This window comes from Hemibagrus wyckioides, linkage group LG27 (assembly GCF_019097595.1).
Source record: "Hemibagrus wyckioides isolate EC202008001 linkage group LG27, SWU_Hwy_1.0, whole genome shotgun sequence".
Taxonomy (NCBI): Eukaryota; Metazoa; Chordata; class Actinopteri; order Siluriformes; family Bagridae; genus Hemibagrus; species Hemibagrus wyckioides.
In genome coordinates this window covers 4,571,316-4,597,866 of record NC_080736.1, presented here as the reverse complement: position 1 = coordinate 4,597,866, position 26,551 = coordinate 4,571,316, and the positions used below count along the sequence as shown (strand labels likewise).

At 38.6% G+C, this 26,551-nt stretch overlaps 1 protein-coding gene across 1 annotated transcript in view; it reads left to right on the top strand.

The window, feature by feature from the left end:
• Window positions 1-26,551, top strand: part of tox3 (TOX high mobility group box family member 3) — a 68,435-nt gene that overhangs the window by 16,179 nt on the left and 25,705 nt on the right. Inside the window, exon 2 of the mRNA XM_058382158.1 lies at window positions 22,286-22,351. Coding sequence (XP_058238141.1) covers window positions 22,286-22,351 — 66 coding nt within the window. The remainder of the gene's footprint in view (window positions 1-22,285; window positions 22,352-26,551) is intronic.

The window sequence follows — 26,551 nt, the reverse complement described above, 5'->3', positions numbered from 1 at the left end:
GTACACAATTGTATACAATGTCTTTGTATGCTGTAGCATTTCAGTTTTCTTTCTCTGGAACTAAAAGGTCCAAATCTGACAATGTCTCGAGAGTCCTGCACAGAGCCCTGACTCTGACTCAACCCCTCTGAACACCTTTGGGACGAACTGAAACACCTCCTGCACCCCAGAGCTCAATAACACTCTTAAATGCCCTGTATAATCCCAAATCCCTACAGCAACGCTCCGGAAAACAACATAGAATGGGATTTTCAACAAACACAGGAGTGTGATGCTCAGCTGTCCACATACTTTTGGCTATACAGTGTATTTCTCATATATCCATTAAATGTTAACGCTACATAATATTAGGAGTGTGCTAGGAGCATACGGTGGAGTGCAAAAGTTTGCACACCCTAAGAAATGCCATCTGTTTCACAGACACCATGGAAATAGTGGATATTAAGAAATGCCTTAAAGAATTTATTATTAGAAGCATAAATAGTGTGTGTTCAGATTTTAATATAAAAAGTCTTTGGTTTTACTCAAATGAGATGAGTAAATAGCACCAAATAATTAAAGTTATCGGTTATTATTAGCTATTTTCTGATACATAATGAAAATAAAACCAGTTTTTTGATGGTGAAATCAAGCACTTTCTAACATATTTGTTATATATGTAATATTATTATTTCTATTTTATTATGAGAGTAGTGGAAAAGATTACCTCAACGGTTTTGAATAACCTTGAGGCATTAATCTCACAGTTTCCTGTTGAACCAGTTTTGTAAACATTCAAATTTCTAGATTACGATACTGGACCTGAAGGTTCCTGGGAGTTAAATACTTTGAGAGTGGATATGTTTAGTCCAAGGCCAGTGTGTGTCAATGAGCTCAATGAGCTTATTGTTTGAGTGTAGCATTCCGTAACCAATATGCTCACGTTCATGGTTATTCTGTTGGTGTAGGCATTCATTCATTCTTTCGTTCATTCATTCATCTTCAGTTAGCATTTTTTCCCGGTCTGGGTTGTAGTGGATCTGGAGCAAATCTCAGGAACACTGGGTGAAAGTATAGAGTCCATAGCATGGAAGCACACACACACACACACACAGCTAGCAGCAATTTAGCGTCACCAATCAACCTGTGAGGCAACTCCACTGTGCTGCCCTCGGTGCAATATTTATGGCCCCCCCAACCTCCTACAAGAAAAATTCATACAGTCAGCAATCTTACCTGGACGAGAAGTTTCTGTTACCTTTAAAGATGAAGCTCACCCACTATGACATTTCTTTTGTCCAATGAATTTTATATTTTATTGCGCTTGGACATACTGGGCTCAAATTGCTTTTTCACAGTAGCAGCGAAATGCTATTACAAGGCTCATTGGCACACTATTCACTCTTTGCATGGTTTTGATGAAAATAGTACAGAATGTAGATAGCAGGTTTGTGAAGGTGTGTGTGTGTGTTTTGATGGCCAATGATGTACTCTGACTAGTGCCAGATTGATGAAAAGCACCACTAACCTCCCTGAACCCTCACGCTCCTCATCCTCCTCACAGCTCCGTTAAATTACACTGGCGAATTGAACACAAGCATATTCTCTCCTCATACCTAAAAGATAATATTCTTCCTTTCTTTCATTTCCCAGCTCGCTTTTTTTCAGTTTTTAGAAAAGATAACAAAGTATCGCTAGCATTAACTGGGTATTTTTTTCTTGAATAAAATGTTTCAGCCGTTAGTCAAGGTTAAAGCAGTAACAACGGAGCAGTGTGGAAACGACACACTGTGCGGTTCTTTAACATTGAACATTTGTTCGGGTTTAAGCATTAGCATAAACAGGTTCTCTGTAATAATCAGAAATTATATTGTTCGATAAATACACTCTGTAAAGATCATTTCAGCGTGGCTATTTGGAGAATTAAAAGACTAAATCTATAGAATTAAATGTTAAAGATGTCTAGTGTGGGGGAAAAAAACCTATTTATTTCTTTTCTCTGTAATCAAAATTAGTACATTCATCCTTTAGAGAGGTCCAGTCTATGATTTATGGTGGATTTTGATTGGTCTGACCCATCTAATTCATACTTTATACCCACTATAGAAAGTAAAAGCCATAGTTTGTTAATTCCGAAATATTGCTTAGATAACATCATTTAAATGGAAAACACTAGATGCATTTCAGCGGCTGAATCAGCAAAAGAGACATAAATGAAATATTGGAACAATCCTACAAATAGCATTTTCTTAACCACTCATGAGTCATTCCTACAAATTCCTTCCTGCTTACTCAAAAAGAAATTCTGCAGAAGATGAAAAAATGAGCAGAGTTCCTATCTGGATTATTAGTCTTTACTGTAGTTTAATATGTTCATATTGTTCTAAATACCACCACAAAGCTGTTATCGACCTCTCCTGCTATCCCAATCCACACACACTTGCAGTTAAACACAGAGTGAAGGTCTGCAGATGCAAATAATACTTTTGCATGCAAAGTTTTCCATGGACACCGCAGCTCATAGCCGGTCATCTGTCGAGGTTGCTAACACACCCGGGCCATCGCACTCATGTGCTTGGTGATCATCCCATTTAGTGTAACTTCACTGTTATAACAACCTTTGTGTGCATTCAGGCACTTTAGTGAAATCAGGTGCTGTTTTTGAAATGGTGAGAAGAAGAAGACATTCTTTCTTCACATATCCCAACTTTGGATATTGGAGTGAGACCTGGAGCTTGGTAGTGCTGGGGATCTTCCGATCAACAACCCAAGGCCCCAGTTTTCTGCATACCCAGCTTGTTAGGAAGTCGGGGTCAGTGCAGGGTCAGCCGGCAAACTCTGGAGCAGGAATGGTCAGGGGCTATTAGGCCTTGCTCAGGGGCCCAATAGTGGAAGCTTGGCAGTGCTGGGGCTTGAACCCCTGAACTGTTCAGGGGCCCAATAGCCGTAGCTTGGCAGTGGTGGGGCTTGATCCCCCAACCTTCTGATCAGTGACTCAGCCTTAACTGTTTGAGCCATCGGCTTTCCTTCAGTTGGCTTTCCAGCTCATCCCAAAGGTGTTCACTGTGGTTGAGTCGGAGTCAGGGCTCTGCGCAGGACACTTAAGTTCTTCCTCTCCAAGAGTCTCCTAGTTCCAGTAAAAGTAATTTGTAACACCATGGCATACAATGGCATTCTGTACAATATGTGGCAGGTGTCTAGATTCATTTGGCTATCTAGTGTATGCTGTCTTATTATGCTAGCTATTACTTGTTAGCCTAGTCTGTTAGCTTAAGACTAGCCAAGATTGACCACGATTGCTATACTTTTAATTTAAGTGAAATTGTCTTAATTCTAGGGCCAGAGTTATAACATGCATCTAGAAGCCCTATAGAATCAGCCTTAGATAAAAAGTCTTGTCTCTTTATGTGTGCATTTAAATCCGGACATTAATACAGAGTGTATAAGAAACTCAGCATGTTCTTATCTGTGGCTGTGTGCCCATGTAACGTATATGTGTGCAATCCCACACCCTCCACCAACTTTTCCACTTGTCTTGGGGTCACCAGATGCATCCGACCAGCTGCTACGTTAGACACTCAAAGCAGAAACTCTCCCAGCTTAACGAAGAACATTCATCGCCTCCTGCTTTCTTGGCTCACATGTGAAATCACTGGAGAACAGAAAAAAAAAATGTTTGCACAAGCAAGCTCCAAGCACCTAATTCACTTTACAGCTCCATCATTTTTTGGATTCAGCGTAGTAAATGTGTTACAGGCAAAGCTAGGGAATTTAAAGAAAGGAAACACTGACTCTTTTTGACTTCCAATCTTTGTAATTACTTTGCTGATCATCCGTTTTTCTTTCTCCCTTCAAAAAAACCCCACCATCCATTTAAAGGCCCATTCGTGAGGTCTATTCATCCGCACGCTATCAAAAGCTGAAGGCAATTAAGTTGTTATCTGCTTTATCTATGTCGCTTAGCCACTGTAATGGATATGGATGAGATTGAGAAGGACGGTTTAAGTCAGAAGTGTGTTTAATACAGAGTAAGAAGTAACAGAGGAGTGATGTGCTTTCTGACTGATGGATATTTGTGTACAGGCTTTGAATCTAGGCTGAGAAATGAAACGTTTGAAGGAATAGATGTAACAGTATCATGCTAATATTTCCTAACGCGCAAAGAAGAGGTGGCAGAATATACAGTTTAGCTGAGGCGGTTCAGCATTATGACCCCATGCTCTAAGAAAAATTGTGCTTTTCTGCCAATTCACTGAAGGGCAAAGGACATGAGTTGAAAAAGATGCACATTTGCTTCTCATGACTCCTTGCGAGTGAACTTTTTAGCTTTGTGCTAACTTTAAGATTGAACTTTAAATTCACAAATCTTAGTTTTATGAGCTCATAGAAACCAAGTGGGCAGGACTGTAGTATATTTGATTGGGGAAACAAAAATTAAAGGAGATTCTGAAATTATTAAGTAGTCATCAATCACGCCACTGTTCTTAGTGTTGGCTTTTCAGTTTCTTTTCTCTCTGTATGCAAGGATTTTCTCATTAGAAATGTTGGCACCTCTGCCAAGAGACACTTGAAGTACTTTCAGTTTAAGCTCTTGTAAGGATGGACTGTTCCACTTCTTTCAATTTGGAGATGATACCGAAGCCAGAGCTCTGTGTATCAGTGTACACAAATCCTGAGCCAACTCTTAGAACTCAAGACGTTATGTAAAACACCACTAAACTGCAAAACTGCCAATATGCTGGTGGTTTTATGACAGGTTGTGTCTGGTGTTTCTATAACACATGCTTCACATACTGATTAACTAACAACAAGCTAAAAGTTAATGTAAAGTAATTGTCATACACCTGCAGGAACATGGAGAAGATAAGAGCAGGCCCGTTGGCTTCTGGTGGCTGAATGTAAAGGAAAGATTTTTTTATTAAGGGAAGCATCTACATCTACATGAAGTCCAACAAGAGAAATGACTATTGTTTTGTGTCTTGCTATAGAAGTTAGGGTTAGTAGTTATATTGAAATTCATCAATAATATCATTATGATGTAATTAGCATGCATTGTTGCTGCTTCACAGCTTCCTGGTCCCTGATTTGATCCTGAGCTCAGGTTACTCTCTGGGCAGAGATTTACATGTTCTCCATGTGTCCCTCCAGGTTCTATGGGTCTCCAGGTTTCCTTTAAGCAGGTTCTATGGTTTCCTTCATGTGACTCTCCAGGTTGTCTTGTTTCCTTCATATGTTCTTCCAGGTTCTGTGGTTTCCTCCAAGTTTCCTCCAGGTTCTCTGGTTTCCTTCAAGTTTGCTCCAGGTTGTCTGGTTTCTTCCAGGTTTCCTCCAAGTTCTCTGGTTTCCTCCAGGTTTCCTCCATGTTCTCTGGTTTCCTCCAGGTTCTCTGTATTCTGCATGATGCCCAGTCAGATGTCCTGGGATAAGCTCTGGATCCACTGCAACTCTGACCAGTATAAAGCACTTGAACGTCGGCCAAATGTGATCACAACTCTGTAATATCATTCCAACTTATTTGTTAACAGTGCGGTGAAGTGTTTAAATCTGATCCTTGCAGCTTAAGTACCCAGTATTGGTGTCTAATCGGAGTGATTACATGCTGTCACTGTGTTTAATCACGGATTTTACGCTAAAGAAATCAGTAGTAGTATCTAGTCTGATTGATTCTGTAGTGGGACCGAGAGCAGAGCCTAATCTCAGCTGTTCTGCAGCAGGCCCGAGTGTGTATGTGCGTCTAATGATCGTGAGGCTGAAGGGTTACCCGACGAGAGCCGCGACATTTGGTGTAATTCACCAGAGCGAGAGCTCGCACTTTAGAGCGATGCCGTCGGACGGCCATGAGGTTGAGAGCTAATTAGAGCTTTGAAAGCCTATCAGTGCTGCGTGATTGCTGGCTCTAAACGGGCACTATTTGGTATGCTTCGAAAGTTTTCCCCCTCCCAGTGAGAGCTCTATAGACAGCAAATTATTTTCGTTTTAATTGCTTGTAGGTGGAGACATGAAATAATAGGGCATATTTGTGTTCAATCCACTGCATTTTGTATCACAGTGTAGAGGAAAGCGCTGTTAGCAGGAGTTAATTAACAAATACAAGAAATTGCTCTATGCGCTGGTGGTGCGTTCGCAACAGGCAAGCCCGCGAGTACTAACAACAAAGTGCTACATAAATCAAAGTGCTTTGCCTTGCCAAAGCAGAACCCTTGGGAGGTACCGTAGTGCTTAATTAGAATCTAGGAGGATCTTGTTTTAAGTGTTGGCTGATCAAGCTCTTGAATAACAATGACGAATTAGGCCCACCAACCGCCAGCTGTGTGTTTTGGAATGTGGAAAACATTATATCTTATTTCTACACAGTTAATAAAGCAGTATGGGAACGGCGCCATACTAAAGGCACTCCTGTTTCTGTAGATTTGTGGAGGCATATTAAAGCTTGGGATTACTGTTACTGGCAGCCGTGCTGCCAAAATTAGTCCAGTGTGTTCATTTCAAAATTACCCAGATGGGGTTACATAGACTATATCGATTTTATGAGGCTATTTATGAACGCTTTCTTTGCACAGTGTAATATATAGAAATATGTCTGCCAGTCTTAATTCATAGGACTTCATGGGAAAATTAGAGTAGCATGGTTTTGGTCACAGAGTGTTGCTTGGTTTTAACACAGGCTTAGAAATGGCTTAATGACACACCGTCATCCTGAAAAACCAGAGTCTGGCTTTTAGATTTGTCCTCCGTTTAGATTTTCCAGTGCAAGGACGCGTAATTGGCCGATCATTGCCACTGAATGTCCATGCTCGTTGGAAAAATGGGTCTCAGGAGTTCTTTAGATGGTGAATGGTTCGTATCTTCCTAAAAGTGTGGTACTTGGAACCCTCTCTGCTAGAAAATTGCTCGTTTGTAGGGTTCTACATAGAACCCTTGTAGTCAGACCACTATGAAAAACATTGTGGGTTTAGATTTAACCCTAAGACTGTACAATATTTAGAAATTATTGATCACTGATTTGCTCGTTACAAAAACTTTTATAAGGTCTTCAGTTTGTCGCTCTTAGAGATCATTAAAGGTTCTAAACTATAGTTACTACAATAGACCTAATAACTGAACATAATCAACCCCTAAAGAGGAAAACCATTAACCCTACAGTCTTTCTTATGGAAGAGCCCATATAGATTATATGTAGAACCCTATACCATAGGCTTTGTCTTTTTATTGTAAAGAGAACTCCACCAGGAAGCTAAAACCATTAACCATCCCAGGAACATTTTTAAGTGCAGTGGCTTTCAAATGGCTCGAGCTAAACGAGTTAAACTTTCATTATGAATTTCTTCCACCATAGGAAAAAAACAGAAGGGTTACATTATTGACTAAATGGTTCTATGGTTTATTCTTCTAAAGGAGCTTCCTCTTGGAATAGCAAGACCTTATAACCATCCAAAAATCTCAAGCAAATCTTTTTGCAAAGAGAAGGGGTCTATCTGGCTTCCCTAAGGGTTCTTCAGTTTGATGGAAGGTAATGTATAGAGGCCTACAGAAAGGATTTCAGAATTTACCAAAAGCCTGCAAGCAATTTAAAGAACATTTGAGGAACCTGATTGAGAGGTAAAGCGTTCTTCAGTTTGTCCCTCTCAAAGTTCTATGTAGAAGCCTAAATCAAATGGCTAAAAATAAAATAGCTAGTCACTAGAAACTGTCCAAGGAACCACCGAGGAAACACATATTTTTCTCTTTATCTTGTAAAGTTTTTTTGGTTTGTTCCTCTCAGAGGAAGATGTAGAATAGGTTACAAAATATCCCAAAAACCTTCAAATGAGAATCAGAAAAGTTTCTCTTGCACTCTGAAGGTTCAAGGTACTTCAGTTTGAACTCACTGAGGGAGTTCTTCTCTAAAGGCCTTCCCCATTAGGACTCGATGGTTCTTTTTGATGGTTTGGATCTACCAAGTAGATTGTAGCAAACTACAATCTGAACCATTCTAAGGACCAGTGGGGAACTTATATTTCTAATAGTGTATAGAATTCTTTGCTGGCTCAGTGGTGGCAGGACCAGAGAACTCTCGGTACCGTCAATCTGCCAGCGATTCACTTCTCAACTCCATTTTAAGTGATAGCCAGTAGATTAGCACGCAATCACGAAACCATGCTAACGACGGCAGGTCCCGTGATCAACGCTACGGTGACAGGAATGACTGACACTTGTGAGATTTGCGTAGCGTACAGTGGTGCAGATGTGCCACAGACGGGCATATGGACTGCCTGTCTCGCTTGGCACCACAAACAGCCATCTGGCCCTAATTATCCCTTAAACACGCTTTGTTATACATGACAACTCTGATCTGACAGCATCTCCACCAGTGTGTGAAGCACAGTGCCTCTGGCGAGAGAGCGGAATAACAGATTAGAAGGCGTCACTCACACGGAGTTTGATTTGAATATCACTGGATGAATGCGAGAGCAGACCGAAGTAAAGCCTCACTTGATCTTTGGCTCTTCCAATTTTCCGATATTAACCAAGTATGAGTTTCATGCGAGCCTTCATAAAGGGAATCATGACACCTTTTAGAAGGTTCAGAGAAATCAAGAACGTAAACCCAAAGGCAAATTTTTCCGTCACGAGAAGAGATATTTATGAATTGGCACCACGTACAGTGGAGTGCAAAAGTTTGCACACCCCCAGGACTAGATACTACTCATTCATATAGAACTGAAGCATTCATAGTTGACACGAGGAAAACTTTGACTCCTTCCTCTTCTGTGTGTGTGTGTGTGTGTGTGCTCGTTGATTTTCCATTATTGTAAGGTTTCTTTTCTGTTTGCTATTTACCTTGTCCTTTTTCACCATGACACCATGGGGGATGCAAACTTTTGCATTTAGCTGTGCATAATTATACTTTTAGCATACAGTGGCTCGCTTTTTTGCATATTCTGGGAAGGACGCTGTGGTCAGGAGTAGAGTGTGGGATGGTGAAGGTTATGGTCAAGATCAGTGAAAGCACTCCACTCTTAAAGTGTGACTTCTTCATTATTACCCAATAATCGTAATTAATTGCTCAGGACTGATGAATCTGGACAATTAATGATTTAAAAATCCAGATGTAGGGCATCGCTAGATTTTCAGCTTCTTTTGTATAAAACATCAAATCCAATCACCTCATCATTGTTTGAATCAGTCCTAATGTCTTATGAGATCAGCTTCTCCGAAACAGCAACTCCATCAAAGCCCTCTATCAAACCTGATGTCTTTAACTGAAGTGAACGATGAGATAAAGCCCCTCTCTCTCACTCTCTCTCTCTCTCTCTCTCTCTCTCTCACTGTGCTGATGGAATGGCAGAGAAATATCTCTCCCTTTACCAGCCTGATGGTTTGTCATACTGCTTTGTCCTACGGGCCTGACTTGCTCTTTTATTATCCGTAATTGTCGGTGTGATTTGTCAGCGTGATTTGTTGCAAGGTTGAGGCTTTATGCAGACCTGAGCTCTGTGCACCTAGACACCAGAGCGCTGCAGATGTCTTCCCTGCAACACAGAGCTAGAAAAACAGGTCAAAGGCAGCAGCTTAATGAAGACAGATGACTGGAGAGATCTGTGTTGGTACATGTGTTGGAGATGGCGCTCGGCAATTGGCGTGTTTTCTAGACTGTGTGTGTACTGCTGTTTATTTTGGTGGTGCACAGTCGTTTTCCCTCTCGGCCTCGAGGTCAGGACTCAAACACAGAGCGAGTCTGAGGTACACACCTCAGAATAGGTTCTGTTGTGGCAACAGAATGGAATAATAGTGCATTATGAAGCACTGCATACATAAGTATGTAGTTTCCTGCTAGAGATGGAAAAATGAAAGTTTAATGTTTTATTTTTTTATTTGTTTTATTTTTACAGGGCATCCCCATCATACGCACCAATGAAAAATATTAAAATAAATAAATTAAATTGTTCAAAAGGTCCATTTTCAAATGAATCCTGATTCATTTGGAAAAAAATAACCACCTTTTATATGCAGCACAAAACCGTGAGTCAAATTGCAGAAAAATAAAGTTAGAATGTTAGAAATCATTATTATCTAAAGAAGCCTGATCCGCTGAATCGAGTTGTTTCAATTCACTTTAGATGCACATGCAGGATGATTCAATTAAATACGCTATAATTTAATGAATCGAGTCGAAAGCATTAAATCCTGAGTTGAGTCACTTCGATTCAGAAGCAATTAGTTTACGTTAAGAACGAGTCAATTCAAGAGGAAGAATGTTGAGAATGCCGAAATGAATCAAATCAACTCTGCGTACAAGATTCTGAAGTGAATTGAATCACAGGCAATAAATTGTGACTCGAATTGATTCAGTGTCAGCACGAATCATGACTGTATATTAAATGTAAATTGAGGATGAATCTTGAGTCATGGTAAACAAAAAACAACAACAACAACTCATATTGTTGTTTGGCTGAATTGGCAACTCTGGAATGGAAGTGATTGACATGGGCATGACCACCGAATGTATATTTATTTTAATTTCTTCTATCACGAATCCACCACACAAGAAGAACTTCTGCTTATTGTCTTAACGTCGCCTCTCCTAAAAAAACGATTCCCACTTAAAAGCGTTTTCTTCTTGTAATAACAGCTTTCCTGTTTAAACCAGATTTTTTTCAATACCTCCCCGTAGTGCAAAAAAAACGACACAATTCCTGTAATTCTTTCTTCTATCTTTCCGCCGTCGTTCCTGCGTTTGCCCGAGGAATAATTTTACACTGCAAACTGAATGAATCCTTAGTGCGCCTTTGTTCCCGAGCTCTCTAAAATGTCACCGTAATGACGAGAAATGAATGGCGAAGATTAGGTATCATAATTTCACCCCCCCTCTCTTCTTCCTCTTCTCTGAATGCATGCTATCATAATCTCTCTGTTCTTTTGAAATGGAAAATGTTTAAGATGACAGTTCAGGTATAAATGTAACGGAGGGAAATAAATGAACATGCACACTCAAAACAGATTACTCTTGTCAGCGAGGAGAAACAAACTGGTGCGAGAAAGTGATGCTGTCATGCTAGGGTGTTTAAAAAAAAAAAAAAAGTGTATCTTCGCAGCGAGCTTGTCAGTTCAATGTGAATAGGGAGTAATTGATATGTGTTTGATATGTGAGCGTGTTCGAGTTGAATAGCCGCACCTGTCGATCTACATGGAAATCCTTTAAGTTGTTCCTTTACTGGAACTGAACCTTAACTAGCGTCTTTATGTAGCAGGCGATTTTCGTTACTGTTTCGACCCTTCCTCCCCCCTCCTCTGGCAAGAAACATGAAATATGTGTTTGGAGGTTTGTCCTGGATCAATCCGAATCCAAAAAGCAAACAAGCGCATTCCTATAATTTACGCTAATTATCTCCAGCCACACTGGTAATCTCCCTCTGACCTGTTGATCTCTTCATTTTTCGACAACTTTCTGGCCGTCGCACCGTTTTCAGCAGGCTCTCCTGTCAGGATCGCCAACGCTACATGGCCACAAATTGGAATGTGGCACAGGCCTGGGAAGGCAGCCAAGATTTAAATTAGACAATAACCTTTGCCCCTTCAGCCTCTACCCCCCCCCTCCTCTGTCTTTAGCTTCTTCTGCGCAGCTGTAGGCTGATCCATTTGTTTAATACACTGAAGCCATGGCAGCATAATGGACTGATATATGATTCAGCTCTTAGCAGTTTGTATTGCGCAGATTTATAGGGACTCGGCACCTGGCTCTGCACTGTGCCGGCTGTAGGCTTATCGCGAGGGCAATAAACGAGAACAGCCAGGAACACTCGGATAACTGTCCTATTGTGTCCTGGTTTTAACGTGGGCCTGGGAAGGGGGGGGTGCAGGGGAATCAAGTATTGGTCAACATGAATAAAAAAGTCTTTTTTCTACCTATTGAATGAGAATGTGATATGAAAGTAGTGGTGCGTAAAATGGCTTTCATGTTTCTGAGTGGAGGGGGAAAAAATGCTGGAACCGCACTGGTAACACTTTTTCCATGGTCCAGGGCTGACAATAGTTTCATTTAAAGAATTCTGGAGACCTACAGCATCTCTCACTCGTGTCACTATGTAACTTTATGTACATAACTATTTAGAGACGTAAAGTTAAAGTTCAGTGAAGCTAAAAAAAAAAGGCTTTTAGTTTGCACAAGAATGACACTTTATATATAAATAAATAAATATATATAAATACATGGAACTTCCATTATACAGGTCCATGAGTAAGCTGTTGCTATAGAAACATAACATATCAGGACAAGCACATTGATATGAAACGAAGACTTGCCTTGGAAACTGATCAATACCTTCTGACCAATCAGAATCGAGAATTCAAGATGGTGAAAAAAGTGAAGTGATTGAGGTACAATATGTGTGTAGTATGTGTTTTACTAGTTTGTGTGTGTGTGTGTGTATTTGTTTTAGGACCAAATATTCCTATAATGATAAGAATACTTTTTTTTTTTACCCAAAATATTGCCTTTAGATCAATAATAATAAGATTAAGTTTATAGTTAATGCCACTTGTGTTGCATTATCCAGGGCATCCATTTCTGTTCACTACTTACCAAAGAACATTTAAGAAAGTGACCTTTTGAATATGTTTTTCTTCATTTTAATACCTAGTACTGCTCGTGTGTGTGTGTGTGTGTGTGTGTCATTATGCGATGCAGCTTCAGTATTCCTGAAGGCCCGAACCCCGTTGTGGCAGAGGTCCAATAGCTCTACACTTCCTCAGATCAAAGCTGAGATTCTGTGGAGTGTGAGCACTGTGTCTGAGGCAATACAGGAGAGTGGAGCTGTGTGTGTGTGTGTGTGTGTGTGTGTGCAGTGGGAGATGGCGAGCACAAGGAGCTAATGGGCATTCTCATTAATCCGAGGTGTTTAGACATGACAAAATGGCCTCGCCGCTAGAAACAGGTCTATTACACCAGAGCAACAGATGCTGAGGCAGCAGGAGGGAGCTCATGTCATCGTACCCAATTCAGCCTGCTGCTTCTGCCAGCGTCTTCACCCGCATTGTTTCCATCAGCAGAATTCACTGGAAGACGTAACAAACTGGAAATGTCATCTGTCCTGGATTAGTCATCCAAGCTGTTTGGGATTTTCTTATAAACACCGTTCACCTTGTACTTATTACCTCATTTCATTTATTTCAATTTACTTTACGTATGTTGGACTGTTGCTATGGTAACGTGGAAGTTTAAATTACAAGCTATTATATTGTAGGGTAAAGGGGACCCGTTATGTTTTTGCTCCCCATCTAACTTCGGTAGTATTTTTAATAATGCTACCTATATAACCTATATAAAGTATACCATTGATTACTGATAATTATATACCAAAGCGCTGTTGAATACTCAATCCCGATTGGTCCGAAGATGTTTTCTCTGAGCGAATCATGCTACGAATTGCAGGCTTGTTAAGGCACTCGTTCTACCGTTTTACCATGTCTAAAGGTGACCCCAAAATGTTTCATTGTTGACATGGTGATGTTTCATCTAAGTCTCCAGTGTCAGTGACTTGTACAGTCTTCATCACAATTCTCACCCCCTTATGCAGCTCTTCTGGTTTTACTGGCAGTTGATACGTCTCATGAATTGTATGAATGCCTTATAATTATCAGGATATGATATTTTTTGTCATATTGCACGTCCCTAGCTGGGAGTAAGTCCTGACAATTCTGCTATTGTTATAATTCTGATAATATTCTGATCTAACACCTAAATCCCTCCGAGATGTCTGCACCCCCTTTTCTCATTCTTAGCCATTTTTCACTTCACAACAGGATCAGGTGTGATTTTTATTACCCGGATATGTTTTATCATTACACACACCCATGCCAGGAAAGAGACATGAGACAATCTCAGGTTTCATCCTACAGTATCCAGTTCCCTAAACTCACTTAAGCAAATGTTTCACATCTGATGACTGAATTACTGAACAAAGAGCTTATTATAGCACTTATTATAATAGGACTTACAGTAGAAGGCCAGGTAGATAATATCTCATAAAATGAGCTACTGTGTTGTTGGAGAGACCGGATTTGTTTAAATATACTGGGGGAAAGATGTCAAGTAAATAATAACTACAATAAGGTTGATTTTTTGTCATTTTTCTCTTAAAACAACAACAACAACAACAACAACAATAATAATAATAATAATAATAATAATAATGTTTAATATTGATTAGATTTTTATTATCTTTTTTTTATTTATTATATTTTATTTATTTATTATATATTACTTAAATTTAGGACTGAAAGGTATTTTTTTTAATAAATAAAAAAATAAAAAATAACAAAAATAACAAAAATGAGTCCATCGAACTGAAAGTTCTGCATTTTTATAAATAGAAATATTCATGATTTATTATAATAAATTGCCTATATTCAATATATTTTTACTTTACATTTTGATACTCACTTTACATTTTGATAACCAACTCTTATTTGTTTGTTTTAATCATTTATGCATGAATTCAAACAGTTTACAAATTACAAAGACAAATTTCTATTGAGTTTAGAGTTTAAGGAAATGTAACTAGAAATGGAAGACAGCTATGATGTGTTGTTTATAAATTAAAAAATGTAAGTAGAAATTGCAATTTCTTGTAATTCTGCTGATGTAAGAGGAATTAAACACTTGGGGGCATGCTGTCCCAGGAAAATAATGGACTTCAGGGTGAAAGTGGAACTTTGCTTTGTGTCACCAGTGTGCGCTTGATCCGTTCCATGTCCTAAAACATCATGTCCTGTTCAAGAAAGAATAAAGAATTGAAGAATGAACTCGTTTTCGTTTAACTCACAACATGTCCTGTGTGCTGTGGCGCTCTTCAAAGTACATACAGAATATATCATGTTCAAAAAAGAAAAAAAATCAAAGACTTCAGGACTGTATTTAATTGGACTGTCAAGGGTTAAAGTGGTCCCTTTGTGAAACGAAAGAAGCTTAAAGGACAAGAGACAGAGAGAGAGAGAGAAAGAGAGAGAGAGAGAGAGGAATTGAAATGGCTTTGAATGAAACCATCAACCCCTGCATGCAGGTTTATGATAACATCAGCTCTTTGCTTTCTGCTTATCACATGTTTTTACTTAGTGTCTCTCTTTTTCTCCTTCTCTCCGCTTCTGTCGCTCTTCAGGCCATTTCCACTGTTTAGTTTTAGTCATGGGTTTGTTTGGTTTGAAAAGAGAAAGAAGGTGACTGAGTGAGAGAGAGAAGGAGAGAGAGAGAGAGTTCAGTCTTAAAAGAAGGCTCACTCTCTTTCATTATTCTCTCTCTCTCTCTCTCTCTCTCTCTCTCTGTGTGTCTTGCTGAGTTTAGGGTCAGCGCGTAATGATTCGAACTCTAAACTGAGTTTTAGCGATCGATTCCTCCTGTGGATCAAAACAGCCCAGCTTTCTCTCTCCTTCTGAGCTTACAAATGTACCACTGTGATAGGGTGTGTATGTGTGTGTGTGCATATGTGAGGTTTTCGTGTGCATTTGTGTGTGTGTGTGTGTGTATGTGTGTGTTGCGACTGCCTGCTGCTTGTGAATAGCCCCTGTGATCTGTTATGGCCAGCAGCACATGCTCAAGGCTGCATTGGTTTGTAAATGAGAGTACATTTAGTGCGGAGAGAGAGCTCCGAAATCAAAGACAACCCCCACCGAGTCTCTTTTTTTTACCCACAATGCCACTGCGGCTACATCCACCATGAGCAAGGAGAGGCCTCTAGCTGGCGGGCTGCCAGATGTGAAAAGACGATAATAAAAAAAACGGTTAAGTGAGTGAGTGAAGAATTGAGTGACTGATTGAGTGAAGGTTTAATACACCTCACCGACTCTCACAAACCAAAACAACTTTAAAGGTGCAGTGTGCAAACTGCAACACACTTTTAATACCGTTATATTTTAAAGACATCGTAATCCACAAACTCCATAGAGTCATTCGTTCCATTTTTCTGACCTGGAAATAAGCCCCGCCCCCATTTAATGCACCAAAGAAGCCTGAACTCTGAACTCTGAGTACATATAAATGTAAACGATTACTAGAGCAATACTAAAGAAACAGAAACATTTGAAGCCGAGCTTTGAGACAAAACATGATCTTCAGCAACATTCATGTTTAAAGTACATATAGCATCTGTTTTCCAGAACTAGCCATCCAGTTCATCTATTTTAATCATTTTAATGCCGAAGATGAATTTTGTAACTGCAGCAGACGGCTGTAAAAATGACAAACGGGCCCTTTAATTTTTTTCATTCACAGGCCAGATTCAATACATATGTTTAACTTATCTTATAAGAATAAGATAACAGCATTGAACAGGCAGCGCTACATCAAGACATGACAAAAATGGTATTTTTAAGTGAAGAAATGGGTAAAAAAAATTTCCGAACCGATGTCCGGTTACCATACACCAAATATTTCCCCTTTTTCACCGATAGAGCCAGATGTAATATTGTTTGTGCCCGAGGGGTTGCAAATAATTTGACGTGCGATAATAGATGCCCGGCATTTTATTTCCCCACAGACATGCATGCATAAGAATATTCCCATGTTAAGGTTATGAAATGTTGTTCAGGAGAGGAATAAAACAGGATATGGAAGTGTTATCGAACACAAAGCAGGACAATAAGCGATTGCATAATGTAATGGCTGTTAATACGGGTTTATTATAGCAGTTTGGGATTGTCACCATGTATTACATTGTATATTATTGTATTATCTGCAGTAATATTAGCGCTATGGTTTATTCATTCAGCTGCGTGTGAAATGTGCAATGCTCAGGACAATGCCTGAAGCCAGCAAATAATGTGTGTTTTTTTTTTTTTTTGCAGCCTCAAATGTTTTTCCAGGCGTTTAATATCTAATCTGTGGCTTGAGCTACAGCATACAGTTATTTCTCAGTCGTTATTTGTCTGTCCATCTCTAAGGACTGATTGGTTTAGCCATTATTCAGTTTAGGGGCGTGTTTCATTCTTGTTACTGTGCACTAGCGATGTACTCTACATGCCCTCCTTGTTCAATTAATTACAGAGGCCTCATTGTCTGATCTGACCCACTTCCCTCCTTTTTTTCCGTCATTATTTTTCTCTCTCGTCAGGGCTAATGCGTCTTGGCGTCCATCTTGCTGTCTCCCTGCTGGGGACACGCCAGCCTTTACTCACTAAACACATTTATCCCATTTTTGCTCATTTTTTTTTGTCAAATAAAATACAGATATTGCATCAAATTACTTTACAGAATACAATGTTTTGGAGATATTGTGTGTATTTCAAACCAACATTTTATACACTTTAAAAAGCACCTATTTTGTTATAACTAGGGATGGGCATTTCAGGCAAAATGAAAGACACCTTTAGGAGCAACAAAATAGGCAAAGATATACTGTTTTTGACAAAATTGCAACTTAGAAAAATTGTAACTTAGAAAAATTGCAACTTAGAAAAATTGTAACTTAGAAAAATTGCAATTTAGAAAAATTGCAACTTAGAAAAATTGTAACTTAGAAAAGTTGCACATCTGCAACAATTGTTAATGGGTTTTAAACAACAGCTTACAATCTCGCAGTGAGCTACATTCTCAGAGACACTTACAATCGCAAAGTAGCTTATAGTCACAAAATTATTTAGAGTCGCACAGTAACTTAGTCATGAACTAACTTACAGTCGCATTGAGTATCACAGTTACTTACAGTCTCAGTAACCTGTATTTTTGTAGAAGTCCTTTAGTAACTTACAGTCGCAAAGTAAGTGTCTTACAATAGCTTATATTCTTCTAGTAACTTACATTCACAAAGTAACTTACATTCCCATAGTAACTTATGATCACTGTAACTTATAGTCTCACAGTAACTTATAGTCTCTAGTCTTGTAACTTATAATCAGTAACTTACAGTTGCAAAGTAAGAATCTCACAATAACTTACATTTTCATAGTGACTTACAGTCCCACATTAACTTATAGACACAGAATGAATGTAAATTTAACTATAGTCTCACAGTAACTTAAATTCTTGTAGTAAGTTACCGTCACAAAACTTATAGACTTACAATAAATTTAATTATAGTCTCACAGTAACTTATATTTTTGTAGTAACTTACAAGCACAAAGTAACTTACAATCTCACAGTAACTTATAGACTCACTATATATTCAATTATAGTCTCACAGTAACTTATAGACTAATAAATTAAATTATTGTCTCACAGCAACCTACATTCTTGTACCAACTTCTAGTCTTTCAGTAACTTATAGTCACAAATTAAAATTCTTAACAGTAACTAACATTCACATAGTAATTTACAGTCACAAAACAACTTACCATTTCACAGTAACTTATAGACTCACAGTAAATTTAGTTATAGTTTTTCAGTAACTTATATACTCACAGTAAATGAAATTGAATTATAGTTTCACAGTAACTTAAATTCTAGAAGTAACTTCTCGTCTTTCAGTAACTTACAGTCACAAATTAAAAGCCTTAACAGTAACTAACATTCACATAGTAATTACAGTCACAAAACAACTTACATTCTTGTAGTAACTTATATACTCACAGTAAACGTAATTATAGTTTTTTAGTAACTTATATACTCACAGTAAATGAAATTGAATTATAGTCTCACAGTACCTTACATTCTTGTAGTAACTTATAGTCACAAAGTAAGAGTCTAACAGTAACTTGCATTCACATAGTAACTTACAGTCTCACAGTAACTTATGAACTCACAGTAAATTTAATTATAGTTTTTCAGTAACTTATAGTCACAAAGTAAGAGTCTAACAGTAACTTACATTCACATAGTAACTTATAGACTCATGATAAATTTTCATTTAATCATAGTTTCAAATGAACTTACATTGTTGTAGTAACTTACAAGCACAAAGTACCTTACAGTCTCACGGTAACTTATATACTCACAGTAAATGTAATTATAGTTTTTCAGTAACTTATATATTCACATTTAATTATAGTGTCACAGTAACTTAAATTCTAGAAGTAACTTACAGTCTTTCAGTAACTTACAGTCCCAAAGTAAGAGTCTAGCAGTAACTAACATTCTTATAGTAACTTACATTCACATAGTAACTCAATATTCTGAGAAACCTTATAGTCTTATAATAACTTACACTTTCACAGTAGTGTACGTTCTTGCGCCAGGTTACAGTCCCACATTAGCTTGCTCTTTAATAAAATACTCATTTAGAGTCTCATTATAATCTGAGAGTGGGCAATGAACAAGTCCTTAAAAATACAATGATTAAGTTTAAATACCAAGATTTTAATTGGATTGTCAATGGGAGTTAACCTGCAATATTACACTTTATACTTGTGTGGTTCAGGAAGTGAAATAAAAGAGTGTTTGTTTCTGGGTTAATAATCATGAGAGTTCGTGTGTGTGTGTGTGTGTGTGTGTGTGTTTGCACCGTAGGTAATAAGACTGGGAGTGATATGAACACTGTGTAAATGCTGAATGCATAACTTCAAGCCTGGAGCCATGACAATTTACACGCCAACACATATACACCATTTGCATTCATATATATATACACACACACACACACACACACACACACACACACACACACGCACACACAAATCTCTCTCTCTCTCTCTCTCTCTCTCCTCTCTGTCTTACATACACACACACACACACACACACACTACTTGCTGTGTTAGTGTTGCAGCTGCACTTTCATTAATGGTGAAATGAACCATGCACTTCCCCCACCACCTACCCACAATGCAAAGTCTCTTTCTTTCTCACCCTTTCCATTTTCTTTATTACCCCTTTCCATATATTAGGAGCAACTCAGAGCCAGTCTTGAGTCTATCAGACAGTGCTCAAGACCTTCAAACACACACACACACATACACCTACACATTTTAGGAGTATTGGAACACTTCACTGAGACAGAGAGAGAGAGAGGGAGATGAAATAAGTGATTCAGTGAGAGCCTGATGAAGAGGGTCATTCATTCTCTCTTCTGTGTCGGACAGATGTTGAGCTGATTGTCGAGGTTCTTGTGTGTGTTTTTGTGATTCGGTACTGTGTCAGGTGATCAGCCGATGCCACCTGCTCTACCAGATGCTCAGTGTGTGTGTGTGTGTGTGTGTGTGTGTGTCTGTTCCTGCAGATTGCTTTAGCATTTTTTACATGAACATTTAAGCTCATTCTCTTACACACTCACTCTCTCCCTTTCTCTCTCTCTCTCTCTCTCTCTCTCTCTCGCACATTCTCTCTCCAGGGCATAGACTAATTAATGGATACCATTCACAGTTGATTAGCTACAGTTCCTTCGGTAATTACATTCGCATACTAACCACTCAGAAGAAAAGAAGCTATAACAAGGTAGCAGGAGGAGAAAAAAAACGAATGAAAGCTCTTCTCTTTTGCTTCTGATCTTAATTTTCTTTCTGCTATTGTTTGTCCAGTATAAAAAGATAAGACTGCTGCTAGAGGAGGAGGAGGAGGAGGATTGTGGGAATTGTGTAGATTCTTGTCCCTGAGTATGTGTGTTTGTACGTGTGTGTTTGCAGTTCAGGCCTCTCCAGCTGCCACCCCATAATTCTTCATGATGCTGCTGCATTGTTCTTACCTGTCAGTGTGACGGCCGCTACACCGAAATAAAAAAAACCCCGATATCTTAACAAGTGGAGATGAATGTAGGCCATAAATCTAATCTTTTTCACAGGAGATTAGCACACCTGGCACACGCAGGCAATTTCTTTATGATTTATCTCCAGTCATTTTATCATGTAATTGCTGCACCGACTGATAATTCGGAGTCCGGCGATTTGGTTTTTATTTATTTCTGATGTCTTTTTGAACATAACATCGTAATGCAGTGAATGAAGATGTGATCATAACTAGTAATATTAGGTATAGACCAATTTGATCTTTTTACTTGCTCATGGTTTCCATGTTCTGAAGCTCCATGTGCTTTTGACTCCGCCCATTTCCTGTCTGTCATGTTTTGTGTCAGCACTCGTTTAATTATCGTACTGTGAAGTTTATTTGTCCCGTTGAATCCGATCCTGGTTTGTTTTCTTAATTTCCAAATTTCTAAATTGTGGATGATTTTTGTTTTATTTTGGTTCATTTACAAATTTACATTTTCCCCAATAAAACGACGAAGATCCATACTCGCATGTCATCTAAGGAAAAGTTACAAGCATTCACTTACTTCAGCTCCGCCCCCTTTATTCCAAACTTAACTAGTTAAAATCAACATTTCATGTGAGGTCTCGGAGTCCACGAATCCGTAAAGCATTTATGCCCTTATCCAAAGCAACTTACATTTTATACAACTGAGCAATTGAAAGTCAAGGGTCAGGGTATTTTAACCAATGGTCAAGAAAAATGTGACGAAATAAAAACAACATTTTGATGTTAGTGTTAAAAAAGAATAAGAAGGAAATCATTTTAGCGTAGTGTTCCGCAGAAACCCTGAACGTTTTAGTGTTTTCTCTCCAACACACATGTTGAATCTGTTGACTTTTGGAGCAGGGAGATGTTCGTCTCAGATTTGTGCCCAAGAACTGCTGCTGTGGTCATAAAGACCTGTAAAGACCTGTTGCTCATCCCAGAACTTTCAGGACTTTTACACCTGGGTACAGTAAAGATTTATAATCCCACTATCACAAGTCATTCAGAGTCACCCAGAGGAGGACGGGTTCCATTTTGAGTCTGGTTCCTCTGGAGGTTTCTTTGTCAGGTCATCTCGGGGAACTAACCACTTCATCACCACTTTCGCTTTTGGCTATTGTTCTTCGGAATCTAACTCTACAATCAAATTCCTGAAAAGCTGCTTTGTGACAAAAAACAATAGTCAAATCAATCATCAAGAGTTAAAGTCTAGTAAGTTAAAGTCTAAGAATGTGAGATAGCTTGAAGGCTAATAAAAAAACCCACATTGAACTAAGAAGGAAATAGAAGACATAAAGTAATCTATAGGACTTCAGAGTGATGTCATTATGCATCATAATGATCAGGATTGTTCCACTTGGTGAAAAACAAAAAGCTACACCCTCAAGGTCCTGGTTTAAACTTCCTGGAAGAACTTGCATGTTGATCGCAGTACGGTCTCCCTGCCTGAGTGGTTCTCCGCTTTATGATGCAAAACCGAATTGTGTAGCTTCTTGAATAGACCCCAGCTCTGAACAGTGGATTAAATCAACGCCATCTGTCTTTGTGTTACCGAGATCGTACATTACAGCACTATCTCTAACAGAATTTATAGACGAATAGTGGATTTTATGCTAGAAGATTGTTGTTGTTGTGTAAATAAAGACTAACATCGGTGTCTACTTTCTGTTGCAGTTTGGAAACAACAATAACTACATGAACATGGCTGACGCAAACGGGTCTCTGCTCGCCGGTGGAGATGTAAGTAGCTCCTTACTGCTGCAACAACATCGAACACCAGCAAGCATTGTTGGCTCCGAAAGTCAAAACAATGGGATTTTATTATTTTATTTTTATTTGTTTTAATAGCTCAGGCTTATTTTTTTATTGATCATTGTCATATCTGTGTACCTCACTGCAACTAGAGAGTGCTTCTGTGCTCAAGGCTCAATGCTTAAATGCTCACAGGCATTTCTGCTTTGTACAGGAAAATAAAATAAAATAAAATAAAATCAGAGTCTCTGTAACGACTCTCTCGCACTGACATGTCATCAGACAGGGGAAAAGAGACAAACCTCTCCTCCAAAATAACACCTTTGTATATTTATAAAGGTGTGGAAGAGGAATTTTCATATTATACAGAGCGTTGAGTGGAAGGTGCGAAGCATTAATATTTTCACTTGGGATCTGTTAAAAAAGAACAGACAGGGAACCAAATTTAATCCATACTGATTAATTTTCTAGAGCAGCAGCTTAGACAGTAGTTCCAGCTGCCAGGCAAATGAAAGTTTTACTGTATATTAATGCGTTCATGCTAAAGATGCTCCTTAACCTTAAATGTATCAGAGGAATGCATTTTCAGGAATTGCTGTTATAAACTTTAGGGTTCGTAACAATAGCTGAACGTAATCGTTCCATCCTGTCGTCATTTATTGTCCTGTTATTTACATAACCAGCTACGTCACTGGGTTTCATAAACGTTTCTTTGACTGATTTTGCACCACAGACGTTTTTATGATCCGTACTGCTAAAGGTAAACCTCAGCAAACAGTACAGACCTAGAATTTCCATGAATACAGAGAGCCATAAAGGTTTTACTTTTAAGTATTTATTGTTGAATCCTCATTTTTAAAAAAATATTCCTCAGGTCTTATTGTTCACTTTAAATATCCATGGACTATTCAAGTCCTTGTTCATTATGTGGGACAAACAAAAATACTTAAAATTATAATTCCATGCAGCATAATATCAGTTTTATTAGCTATTTTTGTTTGTTTATTCATTTTAAATATATACTGTATATATTTAAGGAGTATAATATATAATACTGTATATATTCAATTATTTTATTTAATTATTTTAGTATTTATCTGACAATTATGTGAAATTACGTGAAAATAAATTATAGCACATGTTTAGGTAGAATCAAATATGAGGGTCATTTAGACCAAAGGTTAGACAGACAGATAGACAGACAGATAGACAGACAGATAGATAGATATAGGCAAGTAAAATACACATTTTCTGTTTATTTATGTATGTATTTATTTGGTTCATAAAAACAGCAACATATATAAAATATATATTTTCTCATTGCTCACCTGCACACCCGAACCCATCTTCCTGCCTGTAAAATTTTAGATACACTAAGAGTTCATGTCCAAACCATTAAGAATGAAATATAATTTTGTTCATTTCACACCCTTTCCTATTTTCCCCTTGACATTTTCTCTCTCTCTCTCTCTCTCTCTCTCTCTCTCTCCCTCATCCCCCCTCCCCCCATCATTCCAATCTGACTGAAATACATATATCATAAATTCTCCACCGCAGTGGAGCTCTAACCTGCTTCAGTAACACTACGTGATTGCATTGTAAGATGAGATACTGCACTGGTTTTTATAGCTTTGAGCCTGAGCAACTGTTTCTCATGTATTACATGAGATCTGCTCCCAATAACACACTGCTCTGCACTCAAACACACACACACACACACACACACACGGTATAGCCCTTCCCCAGACTATCAGCTTTCCTGTGTACTTTTCTCCTACTGGAGTGAGGAGACGCCCCAGTAATCAGATAACATAACACTATGTATGTATGTAGGTATGTATGTGTCTGTCTGTCTGCCTGCCTGTGTCCCTATTTGTCTGTCTGTCTGTCTGTCTATCTATCTATCTATCTATCTATCTATCTATCTATCTATCTATCTACATACCTAGATACATACATACATTCATACATATGTACACACTGCTTGCGTGTTGATTGTGTGTGTGTGTGTTCATAATGCCATACTAAGTTTCAAATCCAAAGAAATGAAAGGCAGAAACATGGATCTGATTAAAATCACTTTCATGTTTATATTATGAAAAGGAACAACTGTGTGAGACCTTTGTGTATGAGTGTGTGTGTGAGTGTGTGTGTGTGAGTGTGTGTGTGTGTGTGTACGCCCATGTGTTTGTATCTTATTTCTTGAAACCTGACCTAAAGAGACATTAGGAAGAGACATTAGGAAGACTTTGCTGTTCTGTGCAGTGTAATTTGACAATGTGATGGGCTCTTGCTGTACCCAAATGCTTCCTTAATCTACTTAAAATGTCAGGAGAAAGACAGAAAGAGAGCTCAGCGGTTCCAGAATAAACAAACCAGATACCTCGGTGTCTTTACTGTAAACAGTAAAAAGGCATATTTCAGTATTAGTATGAAGGCACATTACTGCCTTTTCTTGGCTCTAGGCTTCTCCTTGTGACAGATGACCAAACATGTGAAATTGAGAGGTTAAGATAAAACATGATTAGCATTCTGGGTTTGGGTTTGGGTTCCTCAACCTCAGCTTCATCGCTCAGGTTCAATTAGAGATGTGCTAGAGATATTTTCTCTTATTCAGATTATGATCTGAGAAAGAGCAAATAATGTGTTTTGTGAAGCGTTCACAAAAAGGATTTATTCTCAGTTTCTTTTTAGACTAGAGGTGGAAACCCATGAGACTAAGACAGGCATGAGCAAACAGTCATGAAGCTATGAAAACAATGATATTAAACTACTAAAGACTCACGTTCATTAACATAGACATGCAGTGCTATGTGATGTACATACAGCATTCATCCTTAGTAACAGCCTGGTCAGGGTTACAGTAGTTCGCATTTTGCAATTAAATTAGTTATATAATATAGCAGAAAAATACTGGCTGCACAAAGTTTAGACCATTTATGAACAGGAAGGGTGTAGTTGATGTCGATGGACTGCCTGAGGCTGAATTCATGCAACATCCTGGAATTTCTACCTCTGACCGGACTTTTCCCAGTGTGGTTTCCTTATTCTTGTTTAGGCCACACCCTTTTTTTGTTTTAATCCCAGTACAGATCCAGATACTGTCACAGTAAGAGTTACACCTTTAGTGTACATCGGAGTCGTGAGCACAATGAGCTAAAGTGTAATCCAATATCTATATACTGAATACCAAGAACAAATAAATGCAGCTCTTAGAGAAGCGCCCTCCATTTGCAAAGGAAAACATTCACATTTCTTTCCATCTGTTAGATTCACCCATCACGTACAATCAGATTACCCTCCTGGAACTGGCCATAAATATGTTGTGATGGATTTTATGGAGGCCAGTTTTGCAAGACTCTGAGCCACAATGTTGTCATTCGAGGAGCAGAGCTTTTCCTGCTCTCCTGACATTGGAAGCACCATGCTATCGATCCAGCACGCTGCCGTATGCAGTAATTGCCAGCGCAGTGCTTTTCTAACAAGTGCTGGTTATTGCTCTGCCGAATTAGATTACCGAGTTTATGGAGAGGTTCTGGATATTACTTCATGATCTCTATATTCGTGAGCGCAGAACGCTGCGTGGATGGAGCGCGTGCAGATTGAGGATGTAGAGATGATGGATGGCTAGGTGAAGAGAAAGATGATGGGTTAATGGATGGATAAAAGTATGGATGGCTGAAAAAATTACTGAATAGATGGATGAAGAGAAAGGATTTATGGATGTATGGACGGGCGGATATGGAGGAAAATGGATGTATGCATGAATGGGCCATATGTCAGTAATCAATGGATTAATACAAAGCTGAGCAGGATGGATGGATGGAGGGATGAGTGGAGGAGTAACTGGATGATTAATAGAGAAGATAAAGTGATGATAGGATGAACAGAAATGCAGAGGATGGACGGATAGATTGATGGGTGGATGGATGGCCGGATGGACGGACGGACGGATGCATGGAATGTATAAATGGATAGATTGTTGGGTTGATGGATGGATGGATACATGGATGGATGGATGGATGGATGGATACATGGATACATGGATGGATGGTAGGGTTAAAGAATAATAGATGAATGAGCAGATATGTTGACTGGTGTATGATGGAGGAACAATTGATGACTACAAGGATAGATGAGATATAGATGAATAAATGATGAATTTATGATAGATGGAAGAATACATCA